Source organism: Pleurodeles waltl, chromosome 3_1 (assembly GCF_031143425.1).
Source record: "Pleurodeles waltl isolate 20211129_DDA chromosome 3_1, aPleWal1.hap1.20221129, whole genome shotgun sequence".
Taxonomy (NCBI): Eukaryota; Metazoa; Chordata; class Amphibia; order Caudata; family Salamandridae; genus Pleurodeles; species Pleurodeles waltl.
In genome coordinates, this window is record NC_090440.1 from 1,772,237,434 (window position 1) to 1,772,252,064 (window position 14,631).

Genomic DNA, 14,631 nt, shown 5'->3' on the forward strand with positions numbered 1-14,631 from the left:
GTGGTGTTACATTTTTAATACAGACAGCCAAATTCTGTACCACTCTTCCAAAATGTATAAGCTCACCAGCCACTTAAAGTTTCTGAACAGCAATAAAGATGTGGTTGCCCATGCCTGCATGACCATACCACAAGACTATTGGAACCAGCCACTTGTCCTATACAATGTTCTAAGTATCACAGCCTTGTTTAATTCACAAACAAGATAAGAAGGGTATGCAGGATAAAGTTCTAAAGAGCCAGGACTGATTTATTTGAGTTTGCCTTCACAGTGTAACTCTATCAACCTTACACTGCTTTGTCACATAACCACCTTGCCAAACAACACTAGAGTCACAATAATAAGAAGGGAAGAAGCCCACAGGTCTTCAAGAAAAACACCCAATGGTTTACAAATAGGTCAAACCAGAACCATAGACCTTGTCAATCATGGACTCTTGACACAATGCATTTAACTAAGAAGGATTCCACAGAACTGGTAGTATTACAGCTTACAAATGCAACAACACTGAACAGTGGAAATAATTCACACTTAGTAATTCCTCGTACTGACAAATGCATTTTTATAAGGGTTTGATAAATTGACATTTTAAATTAAGGTAGTAGAAATATTTTTTTTTAATGAAGTGGCCTGGGCCTTTATTGGGCAAGTGGCACAAAATCTCTTGAGGACTTGCAATGTAATCTCTGTTCACAATGATCGAGAAGTGCAAAAGAACACACAAGTCACAGGTCAAGGATTTATTTAGATTTTGTGAAAGAGTAAGCTTCTGCAAACTACTTTTTGGTATGCTCTTGTTTTGAAGTTAAGACAAGAACAATGTTGTGAAGGCTATTGTGGTAGCTAAAATCTGTGAAACAATACAGGGAGGCCTTCTGTTGAAAAGAGGCTGCATCTTCCTTTGATAAATCTGTACCTTTCAAAAAATTCCTGGCTTGTTTCTCAATTAGATTTTGTACAATTCAATATCAATTCTGCAGCCAAGTGCAACACATTGTCTGCAGGAAAACCCCAAAAGCAAAAACCAGTGGCAAGTGGACTGACATGTGGGCCCTGAATTGGCACCAGAGAGGTTCAGTATTTCACCACCATAGTCTTTTGGAAAACAATGTTCTTGAACCCTGCAAACAAATTGTCTGGCCCTTTGATCAGAGTGTTAAGTGAGCTGCACTTTCACTCTTCGGTTGTTGGTCAGTCAAAAATATCCATAGCCGGCCACCGATGAACAGCAAGAAAAAGTAGCGATCACACAATACCCATTTGAGCAGTTATAACACAAATTGCATTCTACACAAAATTTGAATACCAAGGTCAGGGGCTTGAACGTTAAATTAAGGACAATACTTTGATATTTTGTTCTTGTTCAAAAATCTGAATGTGGCACAACACAATCCAAAAGAAAGGTTAGTGTAATAAAATTTGTAATAAAACTGCATGTGTTACACATTAATATACCATGAACAACATAATTCTGGTGAAAAATCCATAAAAGTGGCAACAGTTAAGTTTTGATGGCATATACTTACTAAGTGCTACTATGCGATTCATTCTGAAGGAGATTCTCATTGACGTTAACATGAGCAATTGTTAAATTAGAGTTTGCTTTGTGGGGAGGGTTTGCCTGTGTTGTAGATGGAGACGATATTTCAATAGGTGGGGATGCCATTTCTTGTTCTTTGCTCAAGACTGCAAAAGAGGAGGAAGAAGTTGGTAAGGGGGACAAATCTGCACACACTGGAGTTCGCTTTAACTTGATAACCCTATTCAAAGTGGGTTTCTTTGAGGGCAGTGGAGAAGTGGCAGTAGATGAGGTAGTCTTACAGCTCTCTGGAGCAGTCTGTTTCGAGGTCAGCTCTGCAAAAGAAGAATTCACAGTGCTGGAAGGCAGCAAATTGCTGTTAGCAGGATGAGTCTCTGTTACCGTTTTGTGCAGTAACAAACCACCATTGCTTGATCGCTTTATTGGAATTGTAACACGCGGAGGTGTTTTGGAAGTGTCCAGAGCAGGCACCTTTACTGCAGTTGAATTCTTGATTTTAATTTGAGTGCTGGTGGAAGGACCAGAAAAGCGAATAGGTTTGTGGCTGGCTTTTGAAGTTACAACTTCCTGCTCCTCTTCACTGAAATCTATGATCCGCCTGTAAATACACACATCTGTCAGCATGCAGGCATTTCCACAATTATGGTACTGCAACACAATGCAATAGCAACAAGTAAATCAATTATCTACTTTTAGAAAATATATTTGGACTAAAAAAAAAATCTTTAAATTACCAAGATCTGTTCATCTGTTGTTATGCAAAGTCAGTACAATTACAAAGCTTGCACATTAGTTTTTAGTGTAGAAGAAACAATTACTCAACTGCGATAGTCTTTCTTGTGCATATGCTATCTGGTAAATCCCAGGCATTAGACTGGGTCTGGAAAACTTCAAAGCTCTCGCGTCACTGTTAGGGGGTGCTGGCTTCGTATTGACGGTAGAAGTTGCGCAAGATGTCACCGAAGGTATGTAGCTAACACCTCGCCTCAACAATGTCAATTTCCATCTATTTTTTCCCAGCTTTTGAGGCGAGAGGATGGCCTAACATCAACAGAATAGTGCAGTGACAAAATATATGCATTGGGGGTGGGGGTGGGAGGGCAGTGAGGAATCTTCAGGTAGACACGAGTATCCACCACAAAGAGTGTTACTGCAGGTAAGTAAATTTCTTCTGATGGATAATTCCACCTGTAGATTCCTCACCACTAGACTAGATTCCATAGCCACATCCACCTAGGAGGAGAAGGGCTAATAGCTATACCAAGAAATCCTGTCTGTCAAGATCTGGGCAGACTGACCCTGGATGGAGGGGAGGAAGGCCATGAGCACTAGACAAATCCCCTGCAATTCCAACAGGTTAATGTGATGAACCTGTTTTTCCAGAGATCTTTCATCTCCAGATTCTCTACATAGGCTCCCCATCCTGCGGTTGAGGCATTCATCACTACTGTAGGCACGATCGGACGGGAAGTTAAGGTTATCCTGGAGTTGAGGTTTGCTGTGTTCCTCCACCAAACCACTTCCACCACAGCATGGGGAGATCATGATGTAGTTGACAGGTCTTTCCTTTACTGTAGCCAATGCTTGCAGAAGCACCACCGCAGGACCCTCATGTGCAAACATGCATGTGTGACTAGGGGAATGCAGGAGGCTAGTAGACCTAGGAATCTCAGAGCCATCAGGACTGGAACTCTTCTCCGGTGAGATTTAGGCTTGTGAATCGAAAAGCCCAGATCAAACAGCAGGGATACTGTTCACTGCTGATGGCGCAACACTGCAACCCAGTAACATGGCTTTCTTCAGCTTGTCCTCCAGGTATGGAAATAATAGGGATATCCAACCTCCTTAGGTGAGCCACAACCACAGCCATCATCTCAGTGAAGAACTGAGTTGCAGATGTTAAGCCAAAAAGGGAGTACTGCAAACTGGTAAGGCATAGAACCGATAAACTGCAAATACTGCAGATGCGACTCTGGGATGGGGATGTGGAAATACGCATCCAGTGAGTCGATTGACATCATCCATTCTCCAGCTTCCAATGCCAGTAATCCTTGGGCTAGGGTCAGCCTTCTGATTTTCTCATTTTGGAGAAGTTCAACCTCCAGAGGTCCAAGACTTGGCTCGGATCACCATCCTTCTTGGCTACAATTAATGTTGGGAGGGAAAAGTTCCTTGCATGGTGACGGACGTTCAACCCTGCCAAGTGCCCCAGCTTGAATGATCTCTAGATCCCTGGTGTGAGCTTTTGTTGTCATGGACAAACACAGATCATGTATGTGCGCCACGCCATAGGCCTCAGACTGCGGTCTCGTTGGACCAGCAGGGGCGTCCAAAGCGCTATCTTTGTACTGGTGAAAGGCTAAAGTCTTTGCCAGGATTTAAGTAGGATGAACGCGTTGGTGGCAACATACTGTGCAGAAATCAGTATGAATGAACAGGCTCTTTTACTTGTTTCACAGGAGTGATGCCTACAGGCTCAGTCATGTAAAGCTTTGCTTGGCCTACATCAAGTTAGTATTCAGAGCTGTGCAGCTCAAGTGTGGTTTAATATGGGTGCCTATAAATGGTACAATACATGAAAGACTGTGTTCCATTTTGGGAGAGTCAGCAATGACTGGAGGAGCAAGATGAGGTAGAGAAATCCCTCCTGACAATCAAGTAAAAATACATGCCTATTTCGACCTTGGGCTTTAAAATAAAATACCATACAGCACAGTAAAATCGAAGATTAAAATAAACAATACACCCAATAAAACACCATCAAAACCGCAATTCATCTAATATGAAAATCTACTGCTCCTAAAACTACACGAAGATCAAAATTTAGCCCTCGTAATACTGTAGAATAACTATAAACAGTATCTACAGACAATAAAAAAATCACCCCATAACACGTTACATCCAAAACTCTCATTTCTATAAGTAATTTAGTCGCTTGCTCCCTCTCCTTAATATCATATTTTATAACAATGGGTTTTAATAAGGACTTTCGTTGTTCTAAAAAATCACAGGCAGCCCACAAGGGTGTGTATTAGATCTACCTTCACGTTTACAAATTCTATCTTGATCTAACAGAGTTTTGTGCACCTCTGACATCAGTACTTGGTTTACCCCACATCTAAATTTCAGGAAACTTCTACGCATCTGTCCATTTGGAGGTTTCTCCAGATAGGGGAAGGTCTCATCTCCCATCCCTGATTTTATTAGATGGGGAACAGATTTCTTATTCTTCAGATATTTAGAGTGCTCTTCTCTGGAGACCTGTGTTACTATTATCTTAAGGTCGGCTTTGCTCACCCCTATCTGATCAATGCCAACTGGTTTTATTTTTAATTTCTTACAACAATCGAGGCTTCTCCCTCTAACTCCTCTGGCCCAGGATAACTCACTTCGTAACATCTCCCTTTTACATAGCAGGGAAATTTGGGAAATCTCCTCACAGTCTATTCGTATTGAAAATGTTATAAATCGCTGCATGTGTTAAGTGAGTCCATCCTGTCAAGCCAGTCTCTACCCTAACTGCCTGCACCATTGTAGATAATGGTCGGGAAAGTAAAGTTTTCAAGCACCTTCCTTCTTCAACATCCCAGCTTTTTTTTTTTTTTTTTTTTAATCTCCGATGCGGACCACCTTAGCACCGTACTTGAACTAGGTCCTTATCATACCCAGATAGGCTGCCAGCACAGGTTGCATGGAGGGCCCCCCATAGCGTTTATCAAATTTCTTCAGGCCACCCATGTAAGGGTGCCTTAGCGTGTATGGAAGCTAAATGATCCTTCCAACGTAGGTCATGGGAGAACCACAACCCTAAATATTAAATTTCCTGACTGTCTGTATTTTGACTTTGTTTTTTGACCACTTATCCTCTTCTTTCCTATTGGGAGCACTCTGGTCTTTTCCATCCAAATGTTTTCTTCTTACAATAGACAGAGTACGTCCAATTTTCTCTGGAGGCCGATTTCTGTCAAATCAAAGATTACTAAGTCGTCCACACATAAGAAACAACTGGGATGCATACCATCGATTTGAGGGCTGAAGCTATTGGATAGACTAAGTATTTTAGGAAGGTCGGCCAAATATAGCGAGAAGAGGTTGGGTGTCAAAACACACCTGTCTCAGACCATTTTTTTACACTAATAGTCAGAGAGAGAGATCCTAACTCTACCTGGGCCCTATTATCCCTGTGGAGTTCTATTAAAATTGACAAAAAATCATTGAGAATTCAGAGATTCTTTAATACTTCCTATAACAAAGCTTGGTCAACAGAATAAAACGCAGAACTAAAATTAACAAAAACAACAATACAGACATCTAAGCTTCTCAAATGATTTCTTAGCAATGGCCCATAAAGTAGAACAATGATTGATCATCAAATGAACACTCTTAAAGCCTCCTTGCTCTTGAGGGATAATTTTGATTCTGCCTAATCCCTCAACATCCCCAAAAGAATTTTTGAGAAGACCTTTCCACTTACAGATTTATTTGTCGATAGTTTCCTGGGAGGGAGTACTTGCCTTTCTTACATATAGGTTACATTATTGCCCCTTTCAACTATCTGGCAATCTTCCTGTCGACCTGATTTCCTGAAAAAGGAGATGGAACAAGCCATTCCACCAGGCTATGCTAGTTTGTATTATTACTGCCGGTAATTTTGCTGGTTTCACTGCCCTACTGAGTTTTAACATTTTAATTGTTTTCTTAATTGATGGCACTGAAAAACCTCTCCTTTGTTTCTTCCTTTAGGGGAAATCTCACCGGGCAATGGGTAAGTGTAACATCTTTATTATGGGTCTCGTCCAGGATTTTTACCCAAGTGTCCTCACTCACCGATCAGCTTCCCCTGTGAGTTTCTATCCCACTCTGCACTAACCTCTGGAATTTCTTTGTATTATTAGACTCAACTGTCTCAATCATTACATTCCAACATTTGACCATAAATTCCCACTTCTTGCTGGTCACCAGATTTTTACATTCTTTTTTTAGGCTTTGGAAATGTAACATTCCCATTTTATTTTTAGTAAGCCTTGCATATCTTTCAAGCTTCTTTATTTTCATTTTTACAACTCTACATTAATTATCAAACCATCTGTTCCTAACCTACTTCACAGATTTCATTTTATCCCGAATATTATTAAAAACTGCTAATTCCATCTTTAGGCATGCCACAGTCTTTTTTAAATTCATTTCCTTATACCATACCAAAAGGTTAGGGAGTCCCCCCCCTAGATATAAGATCCCTATACTTGTATTGGATGACTGTCAAACGTATTTGCTTCTCAGAAATGTTTGTTCTTTTGCGTTTCGAGTATCCAACCTTTATGGGGAAGCACCTTTGACTGTCTTGGGACTATTCCCAGATCAATGGCTGTGCTTAAAGGATAATGATCACTCCTCGCCATTTGTAGAACCTCAAATTACCTAGTTATATCAAAGACTCATTCTTGCACAAACACATAGGGCCTAATTATGCGTTTGGCGGAGGGGATTACTGCATCACAAATGTGACAGTTATGCCGTCCGCTGTATTACAAGTTCTGTAGGACATAATGGAACTTGTAATATGGTGACGGGATATCCGTTACGTTTGTGATGAAGTAATCCCCCTCCGCCAAACTCATAATAAGGCCCATAGTCTATTGGGCAATTCTGATTAATGTACTGGAAGGTTTTCCTTGCTAGAATATCTGCTGACACGCGGCCATTTAAGCTCACAAGGCCACTTGAAGTAAGAAAATCTAACCGAGCAACATCCCTTCCCGTTGCCTCCTTTGCCAACAAGCGAGCACATTTCATATTGAAGGCAGAAAACATATCCTCGTATCTTTCATCCATCATCTCAGAAAACGATTTATGATTGAAATCCCCCACTAGAATAAACATGTTTTGAAGGTATAGCTTGCCTATACTAATTACGTCTTTTTTATATGGTCCGCTATCTCCGTTATAATTATGAAGATTTCTCGCCTTTACATAAATATTAAGGATGATGTAACATTCATTAACCTTGATTGCATTTAACAGCTTTATGCCATAGGTAAAGATCCAATTGCAACATGTCTTAACTTGCCATGTCATAGAGGCAATTTAGGAGGAGAACAAAAGTTAGCAGCCCCTTGAAGGCCACCCTGTTATACTATCTAATGCCTTCCAGTGAACTTTCAGAAACCCATCTATCAGTGGGGGTTTACTGCACAGCCATGTCTCCTGGAAACACAAAATTGAATACTGCTCTGTTATTTCTCAAAAAATCTGCAACTTCCTTAGATTATTTGAGCCATTAGTGTTCCAGGACAGCAAGGTAATGCTATGCAGTGATACCAATCCCTACCCACATTCCTAAGATCAGCCCATTTACACACATCCTCATCTCCGCCCGGACAATCGTTCCTATTTTGAGCAAAGGAAATACCTCAATAGCATGCTCCTTCTGCCAAGGTAAATTGGAGTCTACCTTCTCTAGTTTCCATTTTGTCCCTATACCTAGAGTAAGTCCACTGTGAATCCCAAATAACTTGGGTTTGTCTGAAGACCACCATGACACTGCAAAAAGTCCCAAATTAGGGACCTAGGGGAGCAAGCTGATCTACATCCATTACCCTTAATATTTTCACCACCTGGGACTTTAGCTGAGACTCTGTTCTAAGAGGGGTATCTCTGACCAGACCTGAGTACAGCAGAATTGTTGTTACCTCCTTGCCATCTCTATTTTCAATGAAGCCCACTTGTTTCAAACTGGTTGTGGAAATAGCCTGGCGGCTTGGACAGGAAGAGACTAGCTCAAGAAGCCAGGATCTATTTAAAGGGTTTAGCTTCCTTTGACTTTTTCCCCTGCCTGTTTCATAGGTCAGGCTCTAGGTATACCCACAGAGAATTTGTCTCCTCCCCCTGATCCTCTCTAGATCCTTGGGATATAGAGGTACTCACCTTTATAACATTGCTGGGACTTTTTTCCACCTCTGCTACAGATTTAACCCCAGGAGTACACACCTGGCGTTGCTTTCTACTACCTCCGGATTCCTCCTTTCGATCTCACTCCATGTTGGATCCCACATTTTGTCCCCACTGTTGTACTTTGTGTTTTTTGCCCTACCAGCAAACCTGGCTTGTTAAACCCGGGAGGAGCTTTTTCCCCTTTTCTTAGAGATTTCTACTTGGATTAACCAGGTGCATGGTAGAAGGGGTACCTTTAACTGCCTGTGCCTTTCCTAGCCTGCCTCCATACTTCTCCCTGTGGGCTGAGAGTGCTGATAAATACACTGGGTTTCCCTTTTTCTACCCTTAAGTCTCAGCCCCTGTCCGGCTTTGTTCTGTGTTATGCGCAGCAGGGCAAAGGAATAGCCACCATAATAACAACCTCTTTTCTTTACCAACATAGTATATTTGTGCATGTGTGTATATAAATATAAACACACACGAACACATACATACACACACACACACACAAACACCAAAGGTAACTCTTCTGGGAATGTGGTCGCCCACAAATTCCTAACAGGCTCTCTCTTAGCAACCCCATCAACTGAACCCTCACCTTGATCTACTAGCAAATCCTAGTAACCCCCCCCCCCCCCACCCACCAACACCCACCAAAAAATGGGCCTTTGGGCATACAACCATTTATTTGTTTTAATTCTTAGGCGATTGTCTGCAGATAAAACTTGTGTGATTTCAATGTGTCTGTATTTAAGACCACTACCTCAAAGATGCCCTGCAGAGTTTTTTGCATTATGACCATAACATCCAACAATGATGAAGATCTAATATCAAGAGCAGATACTTAAGTGGGAGGAAGTTCCTGATGCTCCATATTTGTTGGGCTTAACATGGCTCTCCCAAGATCAAGTCCTAGGTTAGAAGCCATGAATTTAACTTCCTTAGATAGTGTTCCTCATGAACTACATCGTCCAGGTCCAATGGTTTGTGACTCCAATTCAGTAACCTGGATTTATCTTCTTCGGAGCCTACTTCCCCAGATCTTCTCATTAACAGGCAGGTAATGAAGATAATCTAGGTTCCAGCAGACCTACCTCTGGTTCAAGCAAAAATGGCGTTTCATATGGCTCTGCCATGTTCTTATCTAAAGGGAGGAGAGAGGGAACCGGGAGAGCTGCAGTTTCAATGAGTAGGTTTCCTTTTCTGGAAAGATTGCCCTTAAAGTGCTTCCCCAAGAAATCTTTAATAGAGTTCACCAGGAGTGATGCCCTTGGGGTCACGGTTCCCTCTGCCTCTGGTACCCTCCCCATCCCTGAGGGTCCATCTGTGACCATTAACTGGTCCAGCTTCCCCTTATTGAACTCACCATGCTGGGATTTAGCTGGGCCCTTACTTTCCTCACTGTAAGCTCTACAGGACTTGCTTGGGGCCATGCTGTAAGTGTCCACAATTCAGATACACTACTTCACTCCACAAAATGGATCTGAAATAATTATTAGTAGATGTGCAATGCCAGTAAAGCCCTGAGTTTTCCGTCTCGACCACTTCCACAACATTGCCACAGTTTCAAGGTTTCAGTATGAATTAGTCCCACTCTGTAGCTGAAGCAGCCTGCAGCACTAGGACTATGAAGCAGTGAGCTTTATAAAAATCTTCCCACTACTGTAATGCAGATAAGGCGGCTGTTGGACTATATCCACAGCCCCATGGAAGCCACCAAAGCACCCCAGGCAATCCGGGAGACACAAACCACACCGCTGTACGTCACGCTCTGCCTCGGCTCCCCAAAGTAGGCTAACGCGGTTATGGCTGTCCATAACACCCCTGAGGCATGCAGCTGACATGATCAGCCTGCATTCTATTCAGCTCACTCACCACCTTCCTTGGGATTATTGGCCTCGGGTCTCCCACAGTCATTAGGAGGCCTCTGCTGCACTCGGTCCTCTACTTTCTACTTTCTGCCTTCATCACCTCTGCTCCCCACGCTTCCCTTCTCCCCTACCATAAAAGGCAGCAGTGGGGTCGGAGGCCCCTTCAATTATTATCTCCAGTTACCACAACCTGTCCCTCCAACTTTACTCCAGATTTTATGGTCTAATTAGGTCCGCAGAGGACCTTTCTACTTCTGCTTCTATGGTGTTCGGCGTGCATGTTAAAGTTGCAGGCATTCTGTGGCGGGCATGAGCACGGTCGTTCACAGGTGAAAAACAATTGTGTAATCCCCTAGACAGGTTGGTGGATTGCCACGTTCCTGGGAATTGGGAGGAACACACACTGGAGAAAGGAGATCCAGGGCCATCAGTACACTTCAAAGGGTGCTCTCTGATTTAGGGAGATGTCACTGGAAAGAATCATGTAGAGTAGGGCTGAGGCCCCTTGGTTAACATTTTGATCACATATCACTGTGGCAGACATCCAGGTATGAATCTCTAATTATTCCCATGCCTGTGTGGTGATTCAAAGTCACTGTGCTGTGACAGACTGCTTCCTGCAGGACAGAGGAATCAGCACTGCTAAAGGAAGCAGAACCCCACCACAAACCTCTAGAACTCAGATCCTAAATCAAAGTCGGTGTCTGGAAATGGACTATAAGAAGGGGCGATCAACGCCCACAAAACTGTCAAGCAGCCAGTCAGGCTGTATGCCAAAGAGAAGCTGTACAAGACTTATGCCTTCGACCAGGACTTGGGGCTCAAATCTGCCAGCCTCCCAACTGGGCAAGGGAACATCACCTAGGGAAATCCAAGACCACCTGCCCCTGGAGCTGGAGCACCAGTGCCTGCCTGCTTGCCAAGACCAGTGTATACTGAGAAGAAGAGGAGAGGCACTTGGAGGGAGCGAGGTCCAGTAGGGGCATTCTGCCAAGTGATCCCCGTAGTGAGGTGTGAGGAGACGGCTGCCGCACCAATCTGGCTGTCACTCATGTGCAGATTCAAGCTGGTGACCCTGAAGGCTGGAGGATGTTGAAGCCTCTATATGCCAGAGGGGGCAGCCAAAAAGCCTCCATGACTGACATGCCAATCAGGCTATCACCCATATGCGGAATAAGGTCAGTGACTGTGTGTGTTAGAGGGGACCACGGTGAAGAACAAGGAATGTTACCTTGTTCCACTGTTTCAAGAGGAGAGGGCGCCATGGTGACCTGTTCATGGCCTAGCCCCAACTGAGGATTGGAACCTAAGCAATTGCCCCCCTCCCCTTCTGTCCCCCCCACCTGGGAGAACGATCAGAGGAATGTACTGTCTCTCTGGGGAAAGCCAACTAATGCCCAGCCACTGTCCTTGCACAGCCAAGAGTGCTATTAGCAGCTGCTGCAGCCTCCACAACACTCACGAGTGAAACACTCCCTGGGATTATGGTAGCGCAACCCCTGCAGGAGTGCACAAGACTGACTGCAGGGCTGAAAGGCCCAGGGGGAAATTGTTCTGTCACAAAGTGCTTTAGGCAATGAAACACTGGAGAATTCTCGAAAGTGACAAAACTGACAGTAATCCCTTTGGGGTTAAGGTTATAAGATCTGATCATTCCTTGCTGGCTTTAAGGCACTCGACTGTTGCATCAATTTTATCCACAAGTAATTTGGCTGCAATTAATAGCAGATCCAACAGGTTGGCCTAAGCATCACTGGAGAATCCTGTGGTCCTGCATCAGGTATGACGACGAATGTAGACTGAAGTATCCATAGCTTTTGCCACAAAGTGGGCATGTCTAGAGGCATTCTTATTTTTATTTTTTTGATAAACACATTTTTATTGTTTTATGGAAGCCTAGAGGCATTCTTACCATCCCTCAGCACTATTCAGAAGTATTCAAACATGTCTTCTGGGGCATGTGGTGAGGCTGGCTAGGCCATATCTCACAGCACATGCATATAGTGGGCCAGCAGACAGTTGGCATTCTAGAACTTCAGCACCATACTGCCACCAGAAAAGATTTTCTTCCTCCATGTCTCCAATCATTTGGACTCCCTGTCTGACGGGACTGACAGGAGCGTGCCTTGAGAAGGGCTGAGGAACAGTATGCCTGGATCACTAGACTTTGTGGGGAAATGGAAGCCAAGAGGATTGTCAGGCCCCCTAAAGCAGCCCAATAGCGTCTGGCAACTATCCTACTGACAGGTGCAGAAGAAATTTTTTCCCCGGATTCCAGGGCAGGCTTCACCAGTGCCTCACTGATGTTAGAGCAGAGGGGAGTGGCACCTCCATGAGAGCATTGGTCTTAACATCCATGGACGGTGACTACGTTCAGAACTTCTGCCACCTTCTTGACAACTCGGTGGAAAGATAAGACCACTGGAGTTGGGAACCAAGATGAAATTGCCATCTCTATTTCTAGAGAAGTTTCAAGGCTACTAGCTTGAGGTAACTCTTGTACCTCAGAGATTTTCCCCATCATTGTCAGCAGTATAGAGATTCTGAGGATCATCATCCGAACCAAAAAAGTTGTAAATCCACTGCCCGTATTGCGCTTCCTCAGTCAGCCTCTGAACCTCCCTGCTGGACCTAGACAGGCGAGGGGTCCAAAGATAGAGGAGCAGACTCCATTGACTCCGGGTGCAGCGCTGGCAGAGGAGGTGACGTCTGTGCTGGTGCAAGCCATGGTGTCTTCACTGACATTCTAGCCTATGTTAGTGATACATACTGCTTTATAAGAGTACAATGGCACTATCACTTCAACAACGGGGAGTTAGTCAAGCATATGAACCTATGAAAGATCCACTACTGGAGAAACTCGCAACACCCGGGAGAAAGCGAGCTGCGGATTTACTTCGAAGGTGTGGAAAACGGGGGAACCGATGTTTGGCTGTGGTGGGCGCTATATGGCTTCAGTGACGTCATCTGATCCCACTTCTAGCATCAATATGAAGCCATCACCTGCTACCAACGACGTGACAGCATTGGAGTTTCCTGATCCAGTCCAACACGTGAAATTATTCTACAAGTGAGGAATCTGCAGGTAAAAGTGTCAATCAGGCATATTTTTAAGGCCACATTTCAAACTACGTTTCCTGAAAAATGTAGTAATAGGGTATAGAGCTGTAACTCCTTTATACTAATATAGTATTTACTTTGCGACTTTCAGGAATTCACTGCTTGCTTGCTTTTAGAAAAAGTTACACACATATTAAGAGATGCAATATGAAGCAATAGTATCACGAGTTCACATATAGCACAACTGAAAAGGTTATTCTTTACTACTCTCAGTTGAAAAATAGGTAAATTACAGCATGATCAAAATACCTATCCATAACGAATACAGAAAAGGAAAGAAAAGGTAATTTCTTAATTTTTAAAAGGGGAGGGGGCACACGCCTGGAATACCAGCATGCAATTTGACCAGATGCACTGTGGCATGCAGTGTATGGTAACACTTTAGTTTATTGCCCAGGTGCACTGTGACATGCAGTGTATGGTAGTTTAGAGTCTTATGTTCACCATTGTTTTTGCAAGCCGGGGTTGGATAGCTCTAGAAACAAGTTTAGGATATTTGTCTTCTTGCAGTACAATTAACACGGGTAGGGTTATAGGGTGATATGGGTATTTTTAAAGTTTAGCACTGGTTAAGGATACTGGGTTGCATGGATATTTTTAGGGTTTAGGGGTGGGTAGGGGCATATGGTGAGAAAGGTAATAAATAAAGAGGGTCCCTCTCCCACCCAATAAAAATATTCGTTTTAGGAATGCCCCACCGCTCCCCACACAAAAAAGGGGAAAAAATATATAAAGATATACACACACAGAAAAAAAACAAAGGTTACAGGGACGTTACAGTTAGGTTCACATTTTAAATGTACCAAACCATAGAAATTCACCAGTTCTAGATAGAGTTATCTCATGTAACTATAACATGATCCAAGGTAACTATAACTTGTGCCCTTGCCATGCACTGCTAATTATCCCACAAATTACGGCACTCTTGACATCTTTGATAACATCATTGGTAATATCAATATAATATTTGCAGTAAAACGTTTTACGACAAACTGTGCATGGCGGGTGTGCAAGTTACCTTGGGGCAAAAGTTACAGTTACTTGAGGTAACAACCCTTCTCCGCATAGCCCTCACTCCTCAGGCTGATATTTTCCCAGAGGACCACATCCCCCGGCATAAATATTTAATTTTTGGGCGGGGGCTGTGTGGTCCTTCCCTCACCAAGG

At 43.3% G+C, this 14,631-nt stretch overlaps 1 protein-coding gene across 1 annotated transcript in view; it reads right to left on the reverse strand.

Annotated features, from left to right (window-relative positions):
* Positions 1-725: 725 nt before the first annotated feature.
* Positions 726-14,631, reverse strand: part of KCTD18 (potassium channel tetramerization domain containing 18) — a 122,017-nt gene continuing 108,111 nt past the window's right edge. The window contains exon 9 of the mRNA XM_069225773.1: positions 726-2,138. Within this exon, the coding sequence (XP_069081874.1) occupies positions 1,526-2,138 (613 nt within the window). The 3' untranslated portion in view covers positions 726-1,525. The remainder of the gene's footprint in view (positions 2,139-14,631) is intronic.